We start from the raw sequence: 26,401 nt of genomic DNA on the forward strand, positions 1-26,401 counted from the left end.
AAATAAATAGGCTGGTAAAAGTAACTACATAGGTAAAAACAAAAGGCAATATGCATGTATTTTTGTTTGTAACTCTTTTTTTCCCCATGGTCTGGTTGTAAAGATAACTGCATAAAGCAATAATTACAAAGCTCTGCTGATGGAGGCTATAAAATCAAAAAACAAAAATCAATTTTATATCCATGCACTAGCAACAATCTGAAAATAAAATTTTAAAAATAATCCCAATTACAACAGCATTAAAAATAATAAAATTTACAAACAAATTTAACAAAAAAAAGTAAGAAGTATAACATTTGTACACCGAAAACTGTGAACTATCATTAAAGGCAATTAAAGAATATCTTAAAAATTAAAAATATATTCCATGTTCATGGTTTAGAAAGTTTAACACTGTTAAGATGGTATGGCTATTTCCATCTCCAGCACTGTGAGAGGAACCGCCACCATGTCTGTGCTTCTGCAGTGGATGGTGGTGCAGAACTGCTCCAGTGTCCTGATCAAGAGGAATAAGCAGACCTACAGCACCAAATCCAGTAACCTGAAGGCCCACACTCCCTCTGCTACCAGGCCAACTCGCCACAAGACTGTGGATGTGAAGCCAACAGCCAATGGCAACATCGTGGTAGTGGTCATGAAACAGAGATCAGGCCAGCAAAAGCCAGCCACCTCCTACATGCGTGCAGACCACCATCAACAGAAACAACTGGGCCACTTTCAGCAGCATCATGCACATGATCCTCAAGAACAAAGATTGCCCTGACCTGCACATGGCTGCCATCCACAGGGCCAATGCCATCATGCACAGCCAGAGCCTGTGATGGTGAAGAGAAACAGTTTCTCAGTAATTAAGCATAGACTTCCCATGTTAACTAACAGTTCCACTCCTAGGTTTATACCCAAGAGAATTAAAAACAAGGGTCCACACAAAAACCTACTCCAACAAGAGTGCCTGAGCCCCCTGTCTGCCAAAAGCAATAGTCAGATGACCATTTCCCAATCAAAAAAAGAAGAACAGTAATAAAGATGGTAAGCAGAATAATGACTCATCAAAGATATCCACATTCGAACTCCTGGAACCTGTTAAAACGTTAATTTATGTGGCAAAAGAGAATTTGTAGATGTGATTACATTAAGGACCTTGATGGGGGGACTGGTACTGGATTGTCTGGATGAGCCCAATCTGATCACATGGGTCCTTAAAAGTAGGGAACCTTTTCCAGCTGTGGGAAGGAGGTGTGACTTCAGAAGTGAGAACCAGAGAAATAGCAGCCTATGAAGGACTTGGCTTGCCATTGTCTTGGAAGATGGAGAAGGGTCTGGTAAGCCAAGGAGCGAGGGTAGCCTCTCGAGTGGCCAGGAAGGATGCTATTAAGAGCCATGTGGGACTTCTGACCTACAATATTATAAGATAAAATTTGTTGTTTTAAGCCACTTCATTGGTACTAATTTGTTACAAAAGTCATAGAAAGCTAATGCAGATGGCAATACATCCAGATTCATATACAGATTCAATGCAATCCCTGTTAAAAATCCCAGCTTTGATTTTTAAAGAAATTGACAAGCTGATCATAACATTCATATGGAAATGCAAAGGATGAAGAATAGCCAGAACTTTGTCTTTAAAAAGGACAAAGGCAGATGACTCAGACCTCCTAATTTTATAACTTAGTACATAGCTGCAATAATCAAGACAGTGTGAATACATACAGACATTTAGAACAATGAAATAGAATTAGGAGTCTAGAAATAAATCCATAGGTCTATGAACAGTTGGTTTTCAACAGGGTTGCCAAGGCAATTCAGTGGGGGAAAGAATGGGCTTTTCAACAAATGGTGCTGGGAAAACTGGATTTCCACATGCGAAAGAATGAATTTGGACCCATACCTCACAATATATGTGAAAATTAACTCAAAAAGAATCAAAGACCATAAATATAAAAGTTAAAACTATAAAATGCTTAGAAGAAACATAGGCATAAATCTTTCGTCCTTAGTTTAGGTAATGGCTTCTTAGATATGACACTAAAGCATCGTCAACAAAAGAAAAAAAATAGGTAAGTTGGACTTCAACAAAATTAAAACGTTTATGCTTCAAAGGACATCATCAAGAAAGTGAAAAGGTGGCCAGGCACAGTGGCTCACGCCTGTAATCCCAGCACTTTGGGAGGCCAAGGCAAGTGGATCACTTAAGGCCAGGAGTTCAAGACTAGCCTGGTCAACATGGAGAAACCTTGTCTCTACTAAAATACAAAAAAACAGCCAGGTGTGGTGGCACATGCCTATAATTCTAGCTACTCAGGAGGCTGAGGCATGAGAATTTCTTGAATCTGGGAAGTGAAGGCAGTGTGCCAAGATAGCACCACTGCACTCCAGCCTGGGCGACAGAGCAAGACTCTGTCTCAAAAAAAAAAAAAACAAGTGAAAAGACGACCCATAGAATGGGTGATAATATGTGCAAATCGTATCTCTGATAAGGAACTCATATTCATAATATATTTAATAACTCTTACAACTCAACAATAAAAGGACAAATAATCCAATTTAAAAATGGGCAGAGGATTTAAACAGACATTGAGAACTCAGAAACACTTAGAAAGATGCTTAAAGTAATAATCAGAGAGATGCAAATCAAAACCATAATGAGATGCCATTTCACACCTACTTGGATGGTTATAATGTTTTTAAATGAACAATAACAAATGTTAGTGAGGACATTGAGAAACTTGGTCCTTTGTATATTACTGTTCAAAATGTAGAATGCAGCTGTTTTAGAAAACAGTTTCTCAGTAATTAAGCATAGACTTCCCATGTTAACTAAGAGTTCCACTCCTAGCTTTATACCCAAGAGAATTAAAAACAAGGGTCCACACAAAAATATATGCATAAATGTTCAGCATTATAGCATAATAGTGAAAATATAGCAGTATTATTCATAACTGTGAAGAAAGTGGAAGCCATCCAAATGTCCATCAACTGATGAATAGATAAATAAAATGTAATATCTCTATACAAGGGAATATCATTCAGCCATAAAATGAATGGAGCACTGATATATGCTATAACAATGATAAACTTTGAAAACTTTATGCTAAGTGAAAAAAGTCAGACACAAAAGGCCACGTATGTGTGATTCCACTTACCTGAAATGTCCAAAACAGGCAAATCTACAAAGACAGAAAATAGATGAGTGGTTGTGAATGGTCAGGGAGAAGGGAAAATGGGAGTGCCTGCTATTGGTTACATAGTTTCTTTTAACATTTTTTAAACTAAAAAATGTTAGAAACATTAAAAAAAAAAAAAAAAAAAGAAAGAAAGAAAAAAGGTGGAGAAATAAAGCCCACTACAATGACACCTCTTGGACACAATGAGAATTTTGAAGTGATGAAAATGTTCTGGTTGGACCACGATGCTGATTTCACACATTCATGAATAATCCAAAAACCCCTGAAATGTACACTTTAAAAAGGTAAATTTTATGGTATATGAATCCCTTCTCAGTTAAAAAAAAAAGAATGTTGTAGCCGTTTGAGAAACAATCTGGAAGTACTTAGTGTTGCTAAATATGTGTATTCCTGTGACTCAGCAATCTCACTGCCTATACACATCTGATAATCAGATCCACATGGGCATATGTGTGGGGATATTTACTGTGTCGTTTTTGGCAGCGGGATACTAGAGGCAACCTAGAGTCCATTACTAGGGGAATAGATATGTGAAATGAGGAGAATGCACACTCTACGACAGCGTGTAACAGCTAACCTCAATGAGCCAGACGGACGTTCCGTATTGCAAATAGATCACAGAAACAGTGATGGGCTTAAAAAAAAAAAAGAAAGTGAGGGACTGAACAAGGCCTATAACAAGTAAAACTTATGTAAATTAGAAATACATAAATACAATATATTCTTCAATGATGCATGCAAACGTAAGAACATAGCACCTCATAATGGCTACCAATGGTGGGCAGTGGCGGGGACAAGGAGCAAACACTCAGGATGAAGCGGGAAAATAATAAAGCAAAATAGGATAAAACCAAGCACATGCAAATGTTGATAATGTGCCATGAATGAGGGGTATAAATAATCCAACTCTCGGCCTTTGAAACCCAAAGGGAGAAAGATAAGAAGGATAACAAGAAGGAAAGGCAAGAGGGAATGAGGGAAGAAAGACGCTACCTCAGATACCCTCCAAACTTTTAACAGAGGTGGTCTCCAGGAGGTGAGATTGTACTGGGGTTTCTGTGCCCTTAAAAAAACAAAAAAAAGTTTTTAACATGTTTTAGTTTTAAATGGTTAAGAAATGCCAAAAGTTTTAGGTAGCTTTTGAGTGGCATTTAAGGATAGCCAGAGAATTATGATCAGTACCATTCCCTTAGGTCATTAGAGCAGATTAAAAATGACTGCCCTGTGAAGTGTAACCTATCACTCTCTCTCTCTCCATTCTTATTGGATACGTTCTTGCCTTAAACTGGCATTTTAAATACTCAGAGAGTCACTAGCGACCTAGATTCTACTCTGTGTGGTTGAATATCGTTACCCTGCTGAAAGAAGGGCATCTGATGGGTTTCTGACCAATAAGGCCATCTCTCAAAAGACTTGAAATCAGTAAGAGAAAAGTTCTCCAGGATTTAAGTCAGGACTAGCCAAATAACAGAATGGATGAGCAAGTGTCAGGAATCTTAGACATTCTCTTGGAGAACATCTTAGTACCTTGCTTCGCTCCCTGTTGGGGCAACACGGTAACCTCCACTGCTGGGGCCACCTAATGCTACTTGTAGATTCAACTTAGACCCAAGATCTGGTATTACCTACTTGAGAAGGGGGATATTAGGAATGCTGAGTCTAGCACTTTCTGGTTTCTCATTGTGTCTGTCTTGTAGTTGGTTCCATGACTTGGTACCCAGTCCTTGCTAGTATGATTGTATTTCATTTTCCTTCCTGGTGCCCAGGTTCTCCCATGACTGAGGTGCTCTTCTGCTTGACCAAGTCCTGCTATCTAAACCTAGATCCCATGACTTCTTCAGGTTGCCTGGCTTTCTACTTTATTCTGGCAGAGCTAAGTGACATCTAGGCTTGGCCCAACACAGTCCTGGAGATGACAGACCTATAAAAAGTATGGTGCATGGGGCGTATAAGCCAGGAGAAATGTGAAAAGTGGCCACAGTGGTCTTGTCTGACACCAGTTGGAGCTCCAAATGGGTTGAGCTGTGTAAAATATGGGAGGGACACAAAGGGTGTGAGTTGGGCATGGATGGGGGTTGGGGGACACATTTTAATTAACGTTTTGAGAAAGAAGAGCAAAAGAAAAGGGATAAGGCTACAGTTCTGGGCAGGTGGTTATTGTGAACAGATGGCAGACAGAAAGAGCACTATTTTTATTTTTGCTATATTCCTCAACATAGTACCATAAGATTGGGGATAAGCACATACTCTTCAAATTTTCAGAGAAGTGAAAAGAAAGAGGTCCATTTCACAGACTACAAATTGAGGAACAACTTACTATTACAATAATATAGCAATAACAGTAATGAGCTTTAACAGTTATTGAGTGTTTATTATATGCTGGGCATCCTGCTAAGTGCATTTCACATTTTATTTTGTAATTGTCACATGAAACTCAAGAAAAAAGTATTAACTTCCTCATTTTACAGATGAGGAAACTGAGTCTCAGAGAAGTTGAGTATCTTGCCTTAGCTCCTGATGAAAATAGCCAGGATTTCAACCCAGGTGTGTTTGACTTCCAAACGTGCGTTCTTCAAACTCTAAAATAAATTATTCATGATTGTTTAGGAAATAAAGTGGTGTGCATTAGGCACCCACATGAGTGGGTTAACAGCCAGTCATGTCACACTAAATTTACTTTATTCAACAATTTTACTCTGAAATTTCAGGGAAAGGCTAGAGAGCTGACTTCTATGCTGAAGTCAAGGCAAATTCTCCACAATGCTTCACATAACAAAGGAAGAAAAGCAATTTGGTGGACAACAGATTAGATATACTTGAGGTGGAATGACCATTTCCTAAACGTGTTGTGTAATCAGTGAATAGAAACCTACTCAGCAGGAGATCTTCAATGCTCTGCTGAAGGACTTTGAATTTGCCAGGTCCTGCTCAATATGTAGGCATATTTGTCAAATTGCAGAAAACGCAGGAACAATTATCATGTTAAAGGATATATTAAAAATTTTTTTTCAAATCTCATCAAGCTGGAATGATGAGTCACAACAGACAAGATAAAAATTATCAAGAAAAATAATATAAAATATGTTATTTAGGTCCGTAGCAACATTTAGAAAAAAACTGGGAAGAAAGAACCAAACAGCAGTCCTGTGACAAGTACTGGGGATTTATAGTTGGCTACACAGTCAATCCGATGATATGATTGCTAAATGTAAACAAGATCCAGGACTGCGTTAACAATGTCAGAATAAACAGAGGCACTATTCCTTCCACCCTCAACACTACACAGACTCATTCTGATCCTAGGAATATTTTTTAGAGGGTTGTTTCCGTTATATATTTGATATGGTTTTGGCTCCATCCAAATCTCATCTTGAATTGTACTCCCATAATTCCCACATGTTATGGGAGGGATCCAGTGAGAGATAATTTGAATCATGGGGGCACTTTCCCCCATACTGTTCTTCTGGTAGTGAGTAAGTCTCGCGAGAACTGATGGTTTTATCAGGGGTTTTCACTTTTGCATCTTCCTCATTTTCTCTTACCGCTGCCATGTAAAATGTGCCTTTTGTCTCCCACCATGATTCTGAGGCCTCCCCAGTCATGTGGAACTGTAAGTCTAATTAAACCTCTTTTTCTTCCCAGTCTCGGGTATGTCTTTATCAGCAGCATGAAAACAGACTAATACAGATTTTGGTACCAGGAGTGGTTCTAGAGGAACAGAATATTAAGGATGGAGTTCTTTTGCTGGTTTTGGGGTTTCTGGAGTTGGCTGCTTTATATGATTAGACCCAGAAATACTAAGGACTCTACTTCTAATTGTGTGGAGAACACTGCTAGTCCTTGGCATTAACTGTTTAGTGAGTTCCTAGAAGTGAAATTGATAGGAAGCCTACTGCATTCCTACTCAACTTATATAAAGAGAAAACTTCTAGACCAAATGGACAAAAGATTAATTTGAATTATAAAAAAGAGAATCATGACCCCTCAATCAATTTCCAGACTTGAGCCAGTTTTCAGACCCAGAAACCCTTGAATGAAAGGGAGGCTGAGTCCCCTTGAGAAAGGATCCCACTACATTACTGACAATTTATGCACTGAAGTTTTTTCCCATCCTCCCCCAAGAAGACCTCTGGCCTTTTACCAGGGTAATTGTGCACTGGGGAAAGGAAAATGATCAGACATTTTGGGGACTACTGGACACTGGCTCTGAGCTGATGTTGATTCCAGGGGACCCAAAACATCATTGTGGTCCTCCGGTTAAAGTAGGGGCTTAAGGAGGTCAGATAATTAATGGAGTTTTAGCTCAAGTCCGACTTATAGTACGTCCAGGGGGTCCCCAGACTCAGCCTGTGGTCATTTCCCCAGTGCCAGAATGTGTAATTGGCATAGACTTACTCAGCAGCTGGCAGAAGCCCCACGTTGGCTCCCTAACAGGTAGGGTGAGGCTATTATGGTGGGAAAGGCCAAATGGACGCCATTAGAGCTGCCTCCACCTAAAAAAACAAGTAAATCAAAAACAATATTGCCTCCCTGGAGGGATTATGGAGATTAGTGCCACCATCAAGGACTTGAAAGACACAGGGGTAATGATCCCCACCACATCCCCACTCAACTGTCCCATTTGCTCTGGCAGAAGACAGATGGATCTTGGAGAATGACAGTGGATGATCATAAGCTTAACCAAGTGGTAAGTCCAGCCGCAGCTGCTGTACCAGATGCGGTTGCATTGCTTGAGCACATTAACACATCTCCTGGCACCTGGTATGCAGCCATTGACTTGGCAAATGCCTTTTTCTCCATTCCTGTCCATAAGGCCCACCAGAAGCAATTCGCCTTCAGCTGGCAAGGCCAGCGATACACCTATTGTCCTACCTCATGGGTATATCAACTCTCCAGCTTGGTGTCATAATCTTATTCAGAGAGACCTTGACCACTTTTCGCTTACGCAAGATATGACACTGGTCCATTACATTGATAACATGATGCTCACTGGATCCAGTGAGCAAGAAGTAACAAACACACTGGACTTACTGGTGAGACATTTGCGTGCCAGAGGATGGGAAATAAACCCAACTAAATTTCAGGGAACTTCTACCTCAGTAAAATTTCTAGTGGTCCGGTGGTGTGGGGCCTGTCGAGATATTCCTTCCAAGGTGAAGGATAAGTTACTGCATTTGGCCCCTCCTACAACCAAGAAAGGCACAATGCCTAGTGGGTCTGTTTGGATTTTGGAGGCAACACATTCCTCATTTGGGTGTCTTACTCTGGCCCATATATTGGGTGACCCAAAAGGCTGCCAGTTTTCGGTGGGGTCCAGGAGAAGGCTCTGCAACAGGTTCAGGTTGCTGTGCAAGCTGCTCTGCCACGTGGGCCATATAACCCAGCAGATCCAATGATGCTTGAGGTGTGGCTGATAGGGACGCTGTTGGGAGCCTTGGGCAGGCCTCCAAAGGTGAATCACAGGGGAGGCCTCCAGGATTTTGGAGCAAGGCCCTGCCGTCTTCTGCAGATAACTACTCTCCTTTTGAGAAACAACTTTGGCTTGTTATTGGGCTTTGGTGTACACTGAACATTTGACTATGGGTCATCAAGTCACCATGTGACCTAAACTGCTTATTATGAACTGGGTGCTTTCTGACCCATCTTGCCATAAAGTGGGTCATGTGCAGCAGCATTCCACCATCAAAGGAAGTGGTATATACATGATCAGGCTCAAGCAGGTCCTGAAGGCACAAACAAGTTACGTGAGGAAGTAACTTAAATGCCCATGGTTGCCACTCCTGTCACCCTGCCTTCTCTCCCCCAGCCTGCACCGACGGCCTCGTGGGGAGCTCCCGATGATCAGTTGGCAGAGGAAAAGAAGACTAGGGCTTGGTTCACAGATGGTTCTGCACGATATGCAGGCACCACCTGAAAGTAGACAGCTGCAGCACTACAGCCCCTTTCTAGGACATCTCTGAAAGACGGCGGTGAAGGGAAATCTTTCCAGTGGGCAGAACTTCAAGAAGTGTGCCTGGTTGTGCACTTTGCATGGAAAGTGAAATGGCCAGATGTGTGATTATATACTGATTCATGGGCTATAGCCAATGATTTCACTGGATGGTCAAGGACTCCGAAGAAGCATGATTGGAAAATTGGTGACAAAGAAATTTGGGGAACAGGTGTGAGGATGGACCTCTCTGAGTGGTCAAAAACTGTGAAGAAATTTGTATCCCATGTGAGTGCTCACCAACGTGTGACCTCAGCAGAGGAAGATTTTAATAATCAAGTGGATAGGATGACCCATTCTGCGGACACCACTCAGCCTCTTTTCCCAGTCACCCCTGTCATCAACCAATGGGCCCATGAACAAAGTGGCCATGGTGACAGGGATGGAGGTCATGCATGGGCTCAGCAACATGGAATTCCACTCACCAAGGCTGACCTGGCTACAGCCACTGCTGTGTGCCCAATTTCCCAGTAGCAGAGACCAACACTGAACTCTTGATATGGCACCATTCTTCGGATGATCAACTAGCTACCTGGTGGCAGGTTGATTTTATTAGACCTCTTCCATCATGGAAAGGGCTGAGGTTTGTCTTCACTGGAATAGACACTTACTCCAAACATGAGTTTGCCTATCCTGCACACAATGCTTCTGCCAAGACTACCATCTGTGGATTCATGGAATGCTGTATTCCACCGTCGTGGTATTCCACATAGCATTGCCTCTGACCAAGGCACTCACTTTACAGCTAAAGCAGTGTGGCAGTGGGCTCATGCTCATGGAATTCACTGGTCTTACCATGTTCCCCATCATCCTGAAGCAGCTGGATTGATAGAACAGTAGAATGTCCTTTTGAAGTCACAACTACAATGCCAACTAGGTGACAATACTTTGAGGGACTGGGACAAAGTTCTCCAGAAGGTTGTGTATGCTCTGAATCAGCATCCAATATATGGTACTGTTTCTCCCATAGCCAGGATTCACGGGTCCAGGAATTAAGGGGTAGAAGTGGAAGTGGCACCGCTCACCATCACCCCTAGTGATCAAGTAGCAAAATTTTTGCTTCCTGTTCCCAGGACATTACATTCTGCTGGCCTAGAGGTCTTAGTTCCAGAGGGAGGAACCCTGCCACAAGGAAGCGCAACAATGATTTCATTAAACTGAAGTTAAGATTGCCATCTGGACACTTTGGGCTCCTCCTACCTTTAAGGCAACAGGCTAAGAAGGAAGTTACTGTGCTGGCTGGGGTGATTGACCCGGACTATCAAGATGAAATCAGTCTACTACTACACAACAGAGGTAAAGAAAAGTATGCATGGAATACAGGAGATTCATTACAGCGTCTCTTAATATTACCGTGCCCTGTGATTAAGGTCAATGGGAAACTACAACAGCCCAATCCAGGCAGGACTACAAATGACTCAGACCCTTCAGGAATGAAGGTTTGGGTCACTCCAACAGGAAAAATAACCATGACCTGCTGAGGTGCTTGCTGAAGGCAAGGGGAATACAGAATGGGTAGTAGAAGAAGGTAGCCAACAATACCAGCTACGACCACGTGACCAGCTGCAGCAACAAGGACTGTAACTGTCATGCGTATTTCCTCCTTCTTTTGTTGAAAACATGCTTGTGCGTGTATACACTTGTACTAAGAAAATATCTTCATTTTATTTCCTTTCTCCTTTATCATGTGACATAAGATTTATTGACATCACATCCGCATTTAAGTATTGTTAACTTTATGTAATAGTATTTGGGTTGGGGATTGGTGTGTTTCTGGTTGTATGAAGAATAGCTGTACTATGTTAGGCATAATTATGACCGTATTATTGTCTTTATTTGAAGATTATGTATGACCTCAGGAGATGTGTATGGGTTCAAATTGACAAGAGGTAGACTTGTGATAATTAATACTGAGTGTCAACTTGATTGAAGGATGCAAAGTCTTGATCCTGGGTATGTCTGTGAGGGTGCTGCCAAAGGAGATTAACATTTGAGTCAGTGGGCCCGGGGAAAGCAGATGACCCTTAATGTGGGTGGGCGTAATCTAATAATCTGCCAGCACAGCTAGAATATAAGCAGGAAGAAAAATGTGAAAAGAGAGGCTGGTCTAGCCTCGCAGCCTACATCTTTCTCCGGTGCTGGATGCTTCCCGCCCTCAAACATCAGATTCCAAGTTCTTCAGTTTTGGGAATTGGACAGGCTCTCGTTGCTCCTCAGCTTGCAGACAGCCTACTGTGAGACCCTGTCACACAATAAACCCATATATATATATGATTCTACATATATAATATATACATGATTCTACATATATAATATATATATAATTATATATATATATATATAAAAAAATCCAAGGATTTTTTTTTCATGTCTTATGTTATATAGCCAGGCATTTCCTCTCACCTTTTTGTTTTTTTTTTTTTTTGAGACAGAGTCTCGCTCTGTCGCCCAGGCTGGAGTGCAGTGGCGCGATCTCAGCTCACAGCAAGCTCCGCCTCCCGGGTTCACGCTGTTCTCCTGCCTCAGCCGCCTGACTACAGGCGCCTGACACCACACGCGGCTAATTTTTTGTATTTTTTAGTAGAGAAGGGGTTTCACCGTGTTAACCAGGATAGTCTCCATCTCCTGACCTTGTGATCCACCAGCCTCAGCCTCTCAAAGTGCTAGGATTACAGGTGTGAGCCACCGCGCCCGGCCTCCTCTCAACTTTTTATTGTGAAAAATGTCAAGTCTATAGAAAAGATAAAGGAATTTAAACATATATATGTGTGTGTGTATATATACATACGAGTTTGTTAAGTATTAACTTACACCAGAGTACTCCGACACCAGCTGCCAAATGACTGCAAATGCAAGCGAGATTCAAAGGGAGACAAATGGAAGAATCACCCAGCTGAATCTAGTCAACACATGCTATCATGAGAGATAATAATGCAGTAAATTATTTTTTAAGCAACTACATTTGGGTGATTTGTTATACAGCAATGTTGTATTAGGGTTCTCTGAAGACATAGTCTCCTACTAGTACTGTCCCTCTACAGAATCCTGAATATATATATATATATGAATATATATTAGACATAAGTATATGTAACCCTGACTATATATGGGTATATATGTATGTATACACATATATACATATATATGTGTATATATACATGTATGTGTATATATGTCTTATGTTATATAGCCAGGCATTTCCTCTCGCCTTTTTCTTTTTTTTTTTTTGAGACAGAGTCTCGCTCTGTCGCCCAGGCTGGAGTGCAGTGGCACTATCTCAGCTCACAGCAAGCTCTGCCTCCTGGGTTCACGCCATTCTCCTGCCTCAGCCTAATTAAACTAGTAGACATATATACATGTATGTACATATGTACATGTATGTACATATATACATGTATGTACATATGTACATGTATGTACATATATACATGTGTGTACATATATACATGTATGTACATATATACATGTATATACATGTATGTACATATATACATGTGTATATATACATGTATGTACACATATACGTGTGTGTGTATATATATATGTCTACTACTAGTTCTGTCCCTTTAGAGAACCCTGACACCAGTTGGCAGCTGGTGCTGGAGCACTCTGGAGACTCACAGGCTGGAACATCCAACATGGCTTCTCCACGTGGTATTGCATGCCCTGGGATCTCATCTCTCCAGCAGGCTAGCTGAAATTCTTTTCTTTTATACATATATATGTATAATATATATATACACACACACACACACACAAATATATATATATATATTTGAGATGGAGTCTCACTCTGTCACCCAGGCTGGAGTGCAATGGCACGATCTCAGCTCACTGCAACCTCTGCCTCCCAGGTTCAAGCAATTCTCCTGCCTCAGCTTCCTGAGTAGCTGGGATTACAGGCATGCACCACCATGCCCGGCTAATTTTTCTATTTTTAGTAGACACGGGGTTTCACCATGTTGGTCAGGCTGGTCTCGAACTCCTAACCTCGTGATCTGCCCACCTTGGCCTCCCAAAGTGCTGGGATTACAGGCGTGAGCCACCATGGCCAGCCTAGGCTAGCTGAACTTCTTATGTGGCACTACCTTCTAAGGGCACAAAGATCAAAGTTATCAGGCCTTCTTAAGGCTGAAGATCAGAACTAGCACAGAGTCACCTTTGTCACATTCTATGTAGGTCTAAGGACAACTAAAATTCAGGATGGGAGGGGACTACACATGGACAAGACAGCTAAAATTCAGGATAGGAGGGAACTACACAAGGACAGGAGGCATCATTCATTGGAAGCCACCTTTGTAATCCATCAAAGGGAGACAACTGGGTTTATAATGAATACTGTTCAAAATCATGCATAATGTGAAAGACTTAAAGAAGTTTAGGGTTTTTAGCATGGACATGATGTGTTATAGGTTCACAAGAGCTATTCTGAAATTCTTGGAGGACTGTGCACAGAAGACAACGTAGATATATCCTGTATAGCTCCAAGTAACAAAATTAGGACTAGAGGTGGGTTTCAAGTCAAATGCTAAGCACTTAATTGTCAGGGGCATGGAGAGATGTTTCTGTTTGTATAGGAAGTCATAATAGATAGCCTCTAAGGCCCATTTCCACTCTTGAAATTTAAGCTTCTAGTTATATGCCTCCTTCTGTTAATTATTTCTTGGTATAATAGTCCTATCTTGGTAGCCAGGTTTTAAATTGGAGAAACTGAATGAAGAAATAAAATACATTTCTAGAATAGCTTCCAGTCTTAGCTCTGTTAGCAGTGAGCGGCTGCCTGACTTCAGGTAAGTCATTTAGTGTCCCCGGGCCTCAATTTCTTCATCTGAAAAAGAAGGGGATTCTATTCTAATCTCCCCCCCCCCCCAGTGCAACATGAAGATAATAAATGGCAACTTTCATAGTTTTAAGAGTCAAATGGAAATGAAAATAGATAAAACGCTTAAGACAATGCCTGGCCTATTGTTAGTGCTTTATAAATATGAGCTCTCGTCGTTTCTCTGATTATTATGACGTTTCTGATTCTATGACTTCTATGTTTACAATAGAATCCTGAGATACTTTAGACCTTCACTTCTGCTCTGCACAGTGATTAGAAAGTGACTCATAATCATCGCTAGTCTAGGTCTTCTCACCAGGTGATCATCATGACCTTGTATAGTGCAAGTCATTGATAAATGATTCATTTAAATTCAAAAGAGCTTGGGCAGCAAAATGTGTCCTCTTGCTCCATGCCCAGCAGAGGGAGCAGAAGAAAAGGAACAAATCTTTTCCCAGCTATGTACCGAACACGAAGGAAGACAGTAGGCTGAGGGCTTCTAGAGGTCTCCTTATCCACCCACCTCTCTCCCCTCATTTTGTACATTGTGAAACTGAGACTAAGAGAGGAAAGGGGATTTCTCAAGGTTACCAACCAATAAGTGGTAAGACCCTCAGAAAGACAAGCCCGTGTTCTCAGGCCCAGGTCTTGGTAGTTTAATGCTATCATGTTGCTTGCTTTCTTTTCAGGGAAATCAGCCGTGGGTAACTACAACCTCACCATTCTCTTTTGCCTCAGTTCTCTGATGGCATGGGCTTTGGGTTTGAATCCAGCTCTGCTGCTAACTTCGTGGCCTTGGGCAAGTTCCATAGCCTCTCCAAGATTCAGGAACATATTTTTAAAGTAATTATAATAATTTTATTTATCTTAAAAGTTGGAAGGAATAAATAAAATGATGTAACGTAAAACTCCTTGTAAGGCATCCTGAATGCATGAGGTGCCGTAACAGATGTAAATATCTATCCTTGTCAAAAAAGAAATCGTTTCATCGAAATGAATTGAAACTGTATGACATAGGTCTCAAACTCAGAGGCTGCTGGGAGCTAGCCATTTAAATAAAGCCGTCTGGATATACAACAGGGACTTCTAGGGATTGCAGTAAACTGCAGAGCTCACAGCCATGGGAGATAAGCAACTTTTAACAGGAGAAAATTCAAGCCCAGGGTTGCCAGATTTTCCCAGATAAGTTGGAAATCAGGGATTTTATGTGCAAATTTCTTATTTTAAAAAATATTGTACAGATAAAATAAAACCCGGCCAACAGCTTGTTATGCCTGCTTTTAAAAAGCTAATTTTAGAGTTCCATATGCAGAGACACACACCATACTACAAAAGAGAAACTCAGCCCCATAAATTCAGGAGAAGAGATGATGTCTGTCATTTGGAAAGAATGTGCCAATAATATCAACCGACAGACTTGTTTTTCTAAGGCCCTTACTCAGCAAATACATTGAACCTCTGGGGCTTATGTTGCAATCTCTGGAATATCCTCCAACTTTCCTTGATGACTTTTGATTTCCTGCCCATTCCATGCCTAGTACCATTTAAATTGCTGTAGTCTTCCAGCTTGACTGTAAATTATACATTCCACATTGATATGCTTTTTCTCTACAAGGTAGAAAATAACATTTTACAATTTTATATATAACATTCATTTTTATTTAACAGCTACCTTCATTACTTACTCACTGAAAAGAGGTCCATTATAAGCAACAGCTAGATGGGGACAAGACTGACTGTCTAGAATTTTCTATACCAAGCTTTCCAATACACATTAAGGATGAAAATCCTTTTGTTCCAGTCAAAGAAGGAAAATAAACCATACGTATATCAGAAAAGGAAAAAGAAAATGCAATGTTAAATGAAAACACAAAAAGGGGGTGGGGGAGGGAGGGATTTGGCCAAAAAAAAAAAAAAGCAGAAAAGTTAAATCCAACCTTGAAGATTTCTCAGTTATTTTTACTTCTCTACCTAGAAAGGCTTAAGCCCCTTAATTCATGCTTGATTTCCATTGAGCATTTCCACCACTAGTTCCCTTTCTTTGAGGGGAAAAGGATCCAATAGGAAACACTCTTATTTTCATTGTTAAACTACTTTGCAAAATGTTCTTGCGCAAACTCAGCATGGTGGTTTAATTTACAGGTTGGTGTGTTTAAAGCTACCCTTTTGTGGAAGGCACTACCCCTTTGGAGATTAGAGAAGTTACTGCCCGGAGTATAACCTTTCATTTGAATCTGAGGTTTCCAATGAGCATGGCCAAGATATGATTGTGTTGAGTTACTGTTGTTATGATTGGTTTCAATACTTTAAAACCAATCAGCCCAAGAATATTAAGGAACATGACTGATGGAGTGACATGGCCAGGTCAGTGAGGGTGGTGCTGTGTTAAAGAAACGGTGAGACAGTGAAGTCCAGGAAGTTGAGGTGGGAGACAGAGTGAGAGGGAGTGTGAGCACAGGGCTTCCTGCAGTCCCCAAGCTCCGGCCTAATGAGCAGGAGCAACCATGATCCTGAGGAGAGTATCAGGGATCAATCACTGTCAGGCTCCTGCCTCTCCCAGTCCTGCAGATAGGGAAAAGCCAGTGTGGCATGAGAAGGAAATAAAAACTGAGGTTAATTTTCACGAGAGCAAAGAGTAGTGAATATAACACCAGAGGCTGAGCTCTGTTATGTGCTAACTCTGTGGCCTTGAGTAAGCTCTATAATCTCTTTGAATTTTAATTTTACAATTTATAAAATGAAAACTTTATAAGATAAAAATCCAAGGACTCTTCCGTGTCTTATGTTATATAGTTAGGCATTTTCCCTCAACTTTTTATTTTGAAAAATTTCAAGTCTATAGAAAAGATAAATGGATTGAACTAACAATATGCCCTTCTAGATTCACCAAGTGTTAACATTTTACCTTATTTGCTTCCTCCTTCTGTCTCTGTTGCTATCTATCAGTCTATCAATCTATCCAGCTATCGATCTACCTATCTGTCTACCTACAGAGGAAATACAGGAGGAATAAAATATATATATATATATTATTATTTGTTAAATTACTTAGAGTAAGTTGCAGACATTCATGGCATTTAGTCACTACTTCACCATGCATTGCCTAAGAATAAGGGGGTTCTTCTATGTAACTACAATATCATAATCACATCTAAGAAAATGACAATAATTCCATATGATCTAATATTCAGTTTGTATTTATATTTCTAAAATTATGCCAAATTCTTGCCCTTGATTGTGTTTTTAGCCTTTTAAAGCTTTGTTTTAAAATATAAAAAAGAAACTTTTTCTTTTTTAATAATTTATTTATGTTGACTTTTTAAAGGAGTCCAGTTATTTCATAGAAGGTTCCACACATTCTAGATAAAGCTGAATGTTTCCTCTTGGTGTTTGTTGTATAACCTGTTCCTCTATCCCTATATTTTCTGTGCCCTGAAAATTAGGTCTGGCAAGTTGATTAGATTCAAGTTAAACATCTCTGGCAAGAACACTGCATTGTCCATTTTGTTACTTAATGTTGAATCACACTAGGGTACCACTTAATGTCATAAGAGTGTCCCGGTATAAGTGATGCTAAGTTTGATCCCTTGGTTAAGGTGGCGATGGCCAGAGGTCTCCAAAGAGTAAAGGTACATTTTCATTTTCCCCTCCTTTGTCATCAGTAATCTGTGAGGTAGTACTTTGGCACTGTATGAATTGACTTTTCTCCAAAATGTCACCCAACTGTTTTAGTATTCATTAAAGATCCTTACCTGAGTCCATCATTGTATTAGGGCCCTATCCTTCTTCCTTTATTTATTAGTTAATATTCTGTAAAGATGAGCTTTCCTTTTATTCTGTTTCTTCCCTATTTTCACTGTCTATGTCTCTCTGTGTGTGTGTGTGTGTGTGTGTGTGTGTGTGTGTGTGTGTGTCTGTCTCTGTCTGTCTGTCTCTCTCTCTCTTTCCTCTCTCTCTACATCATATTTCCATGGTCTCATACATTTCTTTTTCATTTAATGTGTTAAAATCAATTGCTTACTTTATTTTTTTAATGTTCGAACTGTCCCAAATTTGTTTAAAGGGAGCCCCTTCAAAATGAGTCCTGTATCCTTTTTATAAGAACATACTAGTTTTTGAGTTTCTCCTTGATTTCTGGCACCATTAAATGTTTCTGATTCATTTTATATTTTTTTCTCAGATCTGGATTAAGCCATTTGTATTAGTCTGTTCTTGAATTTCTGTAAAGAACTACCTGAGACTTGGCAATTTATAAAGAAAAGAGGTTTAACTGGCTCATGGTTCCACAGGTTTTACAGGAAGCATGGTACTGGCATCTGCTCAGCCTCAGGAAACTTATAATCATGGCAGAAGGAGAAGGGGGAGCAGGCACTTCACACGGCTGAAGCAGGAGCAAGAGAGAGGGAGGAGGTGCCACACACTTTCAAAAAACCAGATCTCACCAGAATTTACTCATCATCACAAGAACAGTACCAAGGGGATGGTGCTAAAACATTCATGAGAAATCCACCCCCATGATCCAGTCACCTCTCACCATGCCCCACCTCCAATGCAGGCGATTACAATTTGACATGAGATTTGGGTGGGGACACAGATCTAAACCATATCACCGTTCTCCAAGGAGTCCTGTTTCTTTGTAATGGAGAGCAGTATTTACAACAAGAACTAGACAGTAAGCATGTTCATTGCAGCTAGGTGTCACCACTTGTTAGACCATTCAAGTGGGCAAAGCAAGGAAATATATGTGCTCAAGACTCATATATTCAAATTTAATGTAAAAGGTTTTTTTAAACTTATTGTATTTTTTTTTTCTTTTTTCTTTCTTTTTTTTTTGAGACAGAGTCTCGCTCTGTCACCCAGGCTGGAGTGCAGTGATACGATCTCAGCTCACTGCAGCTTCCTCAGCCTGGGTTCCAGCAATTATCCTGCCTCAGCCTCCCAAGTAGCTGGGACTATAGGTGCATGCCACCACGACCAGCTAATTTTTGCATTTTTTAGTAGAGATGGATTTTCAGCGTATTGGCCAGGCTGGTCTCAAACTCCTGACCACATGATCCACCTGCCTCAGCCTCCCAAAGTACTGGGATTACAAGCGTGAGCCACCACACCTGGCCAACTTATTGTATTTTCAACTTTTATTTTCCATTACAGCAAAGTCTTGATTCCCAATAATGTTACTATATCTACTTATTTGCTTTATCCTAATAATAGTCATATAACAGTTGAAAATTATAATACTACTATTCTTAAAAACCAATAAATATACCACATAAAGCTTTAGCTGCCTTTGAAAGTCTTCTTCTTAGAATATATCCCACTGAGGGATAGTCAGCCAGAGTCCTAATACCAAAATTTACTTGAATCAATTATTTTTTCTATGTCGTTATTTTATTTTTATTTATTATCATTATTATTATATTTCCAGCTTTTATTTTAGATTCAGGGGATACACATGCCGGTTTGTTACCTGGGTATGTTGTGTGATCCTAAGGTTTGGGGTATGAATGATCCTGTCACCCAAGTACTGAGCATAATATCCAACAGTTCATTTTTCAACCCTTCCCCCTTCCCTGCCTCCTCTAGTATTCCCCAGTTTATATTGTTGCCATCTTTATGTGCACAAGTATCCAGTGTTTAGTTCCCACTTATAAATGGGAAATATGCAGTATCTGGCTTTCTGCTCCTGTGTTAATTTGCTTAGGATAATGCCCTCCAGCTTCATCCATGATATTGCAAAAGGCTTGATTTCATTCTTTTTTATGGCTGCATAGTATTTCATGGCATCTATGTACCACATTTTCTTTGTCCAATCCACCACTGGGCACCTAGGTTGATTCCATTTCTTGGATACTGTGAATAGTGCTATGAGGAACACATGAGCACATGTGTCTTTTTGGTAAAATGATTTGTTTTATTTTGGATATATAATCAGTAATGGGATTGTTGGGTTAAATGATAGTTCTAAGTTCTTTGAGAAATCTCCAAACTACTTTCCATGGTGGCTGAATTAATTTACATTCCCATCAACAGTGTATAAGTTCCCCTTTCCCCATAGCCTTCCCAACATTTGTTGTTTTTGACTTTTAGTAATAGCCACTGTGAATGGTATGAGACAATATCTCACTGTGATTTTGATTTGCATTTCTCTGATGATTTGTAATATGGGGTATTTTTTCATATGTTTCTTGGCCACTTATATGTTTACTTTTGAGAAGTGTCTGTTTATGTCTTTTGCCTATTTTTTAATGTGATTTTTCTTGTTTAATTGTGTAAGTTCCTTATAGATTTCAGATATTAGACTTTTGTCAGATGCATAGTTTGCAAATTTTTCTCCCATTCTGTAGGTTGTTTACTCTGTCAATTGTTTCTTTCTTTGATTGTATCCCACGTGTCAATTTTTGTTTTTGCTTCAATTGCTTTTGAGGACTTAGTCATAAATTATTTCACAAGGCCCATGTCCAGAATGGTGTTTCCTAGGTTTTCTTCTAGGGTTCTTATAGTTTGAGGTCTTACCTTTAAATCTTTAATCCATCTTCAGTTAATTTTTGTATATGGTGTAAAAAAAAAAAAATGAGATCCAGTTTCATTCTTCTGCATATGGCTAGCGAGGTATCCCAGCACCATTTATTGAATAGGGAGTCCTCTTCCCACTGCTTATTTTTGTCAACTTGGTTGAAGATCAGAGGGCTGTAGGTGTGCAGCTTTATTGTTAGGTTCTTTATTCGGTTCCATTGGTCTATTGTCTGTTTTCGTACCAGTACCATGCTGTTTTGGTTATTGTAGCCCTGTAGTATAGTTTGAAGTTGGGTAATGTGATGCCTCCAGCTCTGTTCCTTTTGCTTAGGATTGCTTTGTCTATTCAGGCTTTTTTTGTTCCGTATGAATTTTAGAATAGTTTTCCTAATTCTATGAAAAATGACATTGATAGCTTGTTGAGAATAGCATTTAATCTGTAGATAGCTTTCAGCAGTATGGCCATTTTAATGATATTGATTCTTCTGATACATGAGCGTGGAACATTTTTCTATGTGTTTGTGTCATCTATGGTTTGTTTTATAGTTCTCCTTATAGAGATCTTTCACCTCCTTGGTTAGATGTATTCATAGGTATTTTATTTTTCTGCGGCTATTACAAATGAGATTGCATTCTTGATTTGGCTCTCAACTTGCATGTTATTGTTGTATAGAAATGCTACTAATTTTTGTACATTGATTTCATATCCTGAAACTTTACTGAAGCCATTTATCAGTTCCAGCAGCCTTTTGGCAGAGTCTTTAGGGTTTTCTAGGTATAGAATCCTGTCATCTACAAAAAGAGATAGTTTGACTTCTTTTCCTATTTGGATGTGTTTTCTTTCTTTCTCTTGCCTGATTGCTTTGGCTAGCACTTTCAGTACTATGTTGGATAGGGTGGTAAGAGTGGGCATCCTTATCTTGTTCCAGTTCTTAAAGGGAATGCTTCCAGTTTTTGGCTTAGTGTGATGTGGCTGTGTGTTTCTCATAGATGGCTGTTATTATTTTGAGGTATGTTCCTTCATTATCTAGTTTCTTGAAGGTTTTTATCATGAAGGGATGTTGGATTTTATTAAAAGCTTTTTCTGTGTCTATTGAAATGATCATGAGATTTTTGTTTTTATTTCTATTTATGTGGTAAATTACATTTATTGATTTGCATATGTTGAGTCAATCTTGCATCCCAGGATTGAAGCCTATTTGATCAAGGTGAATTAACTTTTTTTTTTTTGAGATGGAGTTTTGCTCTTGTTGCCCAGGCTGAAGTGCAATGTCTAGGCTCACTGCAACCTCCGCCTCCCTGGTTCAAGTGATTCTCCTGCCCCAGGCTCCCGAGTAGCTGGGATTACAGGTGCTCACCACCACACCCAACTAATTTTGTGCGTGTGTGTGTGTAATTTTAGTAGAGATGGGGTTTCACCATGTTGGCCAGGTTGGTCTCGAACTCCTGACCTCAGGTAATCTGCCTGCCTTGGCCTCCCAGAGTGTTGGGATTACAGGCATGAGCCACCGTGCCCAGCCGAATTAACTTTTTGATGTGCTGTTGAATTCAGTTTGCTATTTTGTTGAGTGGTCATTTCATCAAAACAATATAGAGTTTCACTTTTTAAAATTGTATTCCAATTTTAGATTTTGCTTCTTCCTACCCTTTTTAATTTTAATATTTAATTTTCCAAGTATTTAAGACATTCACACACTGACACTGCTGTTCCCTCCAACCCAGCTCCAATCCTCTCCCTTATAGGTTTTATAATCCTTTTTGTATTTCTTTCTTTCTGCAAACACACACACACACACACACACACACACACACTCACACACACACTCACAATTTTTCCTTCTTTTTGGACAGAGGATATTCTACTATATGCTTTTTGTACCTTGCTTCTTTTATTTAACAATATAACCTAAAAATTACTCCAAATCCACTCATAGAGATTTTCCTCATTCTTTTTCATGTTTCACCAGGTATTTTTAAATGCATATTTATTACAAAATAATACAAAATAAGACTTCAGGAAGACAGGAAGTGCCTGACATTATAATAAAAGATTTTAAAGTTGGAAATAGAGTTAAGAATCAAATGGGCCAATATTTCTACTTTATAATTGTAGAATTGGAGGCTCAGAAGGGGGAACTGACTTGGCCCATGCAGTGGATGCTGGATTGTGTCGCCCAGATTGCTTCAGGACTAAAAGGCTAATCGCAGCTGCTAGAGATGCTGCTGGCACTTCCTGCTGTGGTATTGCCCTATGTCAGGAAGAAGTGCCTCAACAAAGATCCCACCCCTCCCAGCTGGCATCAAAAGACAGGCTACCGTGGGTCCAGTCCAGGCACCTTGTCTCAACTCAGGACAGCTGTGCAGGGCCACCACAGCTCCACAGTGACCCCATGGGGTTAGCTGAGCCCTGTGGTGACAGCATCATAGCCCAACTTCTCCTCTGTCCAGTCCTGCTTTCTTCCTTCAAGGTATTAATCCTATTAATACTCCTCAACCTTGATCTCCAATTCAGGGTCTGCCTCCTGGGGCCCAACCTGAGACCCTGAGAGTCATCCATTTTATTATCAGCAGAATAAAAACTAGACACCAAATCTTCTGACAATAAATCTACTAGTTGTACTGCATCATATTGCCTTTCAGATCCTTATCAATTTCCTTAACTGTTAAGAACACTGAGGTCACTAGTCAAATTTCCTTCTGGGGCAAAAAAGTCTCTATCTTTAAAGTTACTTGGCATCAAAGATAGTATTCTAGTTGTATTTAAAATGTTTTATTTAAAACACAACACATGTGTTTTAAATAAAACAAACTAGAATATCCACTAAAATCTCTTCAACGTTTGAATCTGGATAAAATTGGTATGAAGTCCTAGTCCACACTGTGGAAATTCAAAGCTTTCTGCAAGATTTCTGAAAATTTCCCCAAAAGCTTATATTCTTAAAACAATTATTGCTCTGTCTCCTGTTTCCAAATGTACTCTCTGGCACAGAGCAGGTGCTCAACAAATATTTATTGTTAGCCAAGTGCCTCTTTTCCTTTCTCCTGAGAATAGTGGCTTCTTTTGGGAAACAATTTCTTTTCCCAGCATCTCAATACTAAAACAAGGTCTCCAAAACAGAGTAGTTCTCTTTTCACATGTGATGATTTTAGCATCAGTGATTGGCCCAGGGTTGAACATAAAACCCCATTCAAGCCTATCAGAGTCTCTTCCAGTTACTAAAGATTAGAACTAAGGGGAAAAGATCTTTTCTTCTCTGGCAGCAAAGCTCTGAGGATAAGAGCCTGGAAGCTGCTGCTGGCCACATCCCTGTTGAGTAGAGAAAGTTCATCTGTCAAGGAAAAAATAAAGCCCACACATAATGATCAAGAGAGGAATCTGATGGTGTTTGAGTCCTACATAGCATAGTCTCTGAGCCAGTTCCACCTTCACCTTTCCCACAGTGTGAGCTGAAAAATGACATCACTGTCAGAGATACAGGCTAAATTACCTCCCCACAAGATGGAGATGATGATAAGTGGCAATAATTGTAGTGGAAAAGGAATATAGTATTAGAAAATAACACTGATTACAAAAACAAGTCAAAAGCTGTATCGATAAAAAGGCAAAGGGAGAGTGACAATGTTGCACAGTTCATTTGTGAATTGTTAAAAAAACGTAGCCTCTCCCTGGAACACCCTTGCCCTTTGTCCACCAGCAACCCCTGTGATTCCAAAAAAGGCCATGTCTCTCCTCCAGAGGAAAACTTACTTGTGGCCCTTATCTAACCTCCCACCCTACAAATCTCTGTAAGTCCAATGTGGAACATGGGTTTGAGGGAGACTTCATTGCTAAACACTTACCAAGAAGGCTTCAAAAAGCTGGTAGGGTTTTTAGTATCCATGTCACACAGAACAATGGCATTTGGGCTGGAAGAATGGCCTTAAGTTTGCTGTCTACATTAGTCAGCATTATCAAACAATCACTGAATCTCCAGTGGCCTACCCTAAGACTTCGGGAAGTGGAGGTTTTGCCTTTTGCAAAAGATTGATCCTCCTTTCTCTTTCTTTTTCTACAAAGAGGAGAAAGATTTATCCTAGTATTAAGTACCAGAGGAAACCTATGTTTGCTTCAGTGGAGCTGATGTGTAAAACCATTCCTCCTTTCTGGTTCTAGGCAGAATCACATGCTCAAAAGGATGCAATCCATGGAATTTATAACAGCCAACCTTCTAACATTGTCCCCCTCCCTCCAATACACATACATACTTAGTCTTACAGGGGTGCTGTCCAAAAAAGACTTCACCAAAAGCCCCCTCATATTCAGGTCTGCCTATGCAGTTTTTACAGAGGAAGGGTCTTGGGAACCCTGCCCAGGTTTGTCCTGGACAAAAGTCATAAATAACTCCACCTGGGTAGGTAACTGCTGGGGTCTGTAACATGGGCATTTTCCCAGTGCAGAGGCTTCGAAATCTTCCAGGGTTTGAGATAAAATGTTAACTCTGCTGACTACAAGAAAATGATGAAGAAACAGAAAATACCACTGTAATACCGAACACTGGATTGTAATATTAATTTTCAAAATTCTAATTCTCTAAGCTTCCACTCCTGCATTCACAAAATGAAGAATAAGACCTACCTCATGCAGTGTCTTGCTTAGGCAATGTTGTTTGAGTAAGTGAATCACTGAGCTAATTAATTTGCTGAATAAATGCATCAGTGTTCTTGGTTGCAAACAATGGAAACTGAATACAACTAACTTAAGCAGAAAGAGCATCTGTGGCCAAGGCCCCAGGGGGCTCACAGAATTGGCCAGGAAGCAGAAAAGCCAGTGCACGATTGTGGGGTGGAACCCAAGCAGGAAACACAGCCAAGGTCTTGACACAGGAGCAGCCAGTCAGGACACAGCTGTCACCCCACAGTGCTCACATGCTGCCCAGTTGGAAGCCTGTCCCTGACCACCCCCAGACACGTCCCCTGCTGCTGGGCTGTCCACTCACCGAGTACAACTCCCCTGCCAAAGAAAACAGAAATGGGTCTCATTCTGTATGCCCGAGTCTCCTGGCTTCACCACTTAATGTTTAAAAAAATGTATGAATGTAATAATGTGGAGAAATTACTGCAATTTTGAAATAGCCATTTCTTTCACAACTGGAGGAATTAAAATTTCAAGTTTACTTTATGCCTGCTTCTGCCAAGGACTTGGGCCCTTATACAGGTTAAAACTCAGTCCAAAAAAAAAAAAATGCTAGATGGATGGATGGATGGAGGCTTGGATAGTTACACAGGTAGATAAATAATACAATAGAAAAAAAGCAAAAACAAAACCCCCCAAAAAAACAGCTAAAGGGAAATACATCTCAAGCACTTGACTTGAGTAAATGAGCACATTTGGACAATGAATTTAACCTTAAGTTATCTGGCACCCAAGACTTAGAGAGAAGTATGAAGTACTATACAATTTTTTTTTTTTTTTTTTTTTTTTTTTTTTTTTTTTTTTGAGACAGAGTCTCGCACTGTCACCCAGGCTGTAGTGCAGTGGCACTATCTTGGCTCACTGCAAACTCCGCCTCCCGGGTTCAAGCGATTCTCCTGCCTCAGTCCCCCAAGTAGCTGGGATTATAGGTGCACGCCACCACACCCAACTAAGTTTTTGTATTTTTAGTAGAGATGGGGTTTCACTATGTTGGCCAGGATGGTCTCAAACTCCTGACCTTGTGATCTGCCTGCCTCAGCCTCCCAAAGTGCTGGGATTACAGGCGTAAGCCATCGCACCCAGTCTAGAATTTTATGTTTCACACCAAAATTTTATCTACAGAGACAAACGTTTTCTGGCAATAATCTCATTCAAAAAAGAAATTCCATTTTGGTTTTATATGAAAGGTGTTACCTGAGATAGTACACAGTACTACCAGT

The 26,401-nt window shown here is 40.1% G+C and overlaps 1 protein-coding gene and 1 long non-coding RNA gene across 3 annotated transcripts in view; one reads left to right on the forward strand and one right to left on the reverse strand.

The window, feature by feature from the left end:
• The window catches only part of AQP9 (aquaporin 9), a 58,857-nt gene extending 56,799 nt beyond the window's left edge, over positions 1 to 2,058 (forward strand). The window contains exon 6 of the mRNA XM_077939486.1: positions 427 to 2,058. Within this exon, the coding sequence (XP_077795612.1) occupies positions 427 to 763 (337 nt within the window). The 3' untranslated portion in view covers positions 764 to 2,058. The remainder of the gene's footprint in view (positions 1 to 426) is intronic.
• LOC114679419 (uncharacterized) overlaps positions 1 to 26,401 on the reverse strand; it is a 295,661-nt gene that overhangs the window by 31,841 nt on the left and 237,419 nt on the right. The window lies entirely within an intron of this gene.

This window comes from Macaca mulatta, chromosome 7, assembly GCF_049350105.2.
Source record: "Macaca mulatta isolate MMU2019108-1 chromosome 7, T2T-MMU8v2.0, whole genome shotgun sequence".
Classification (NCBI taxonomy): Eukaryota; Metazoa; Chordata; class Mammalia; order Primates; family Cercopithecidae; genus Macaca; species Macaca mulatta.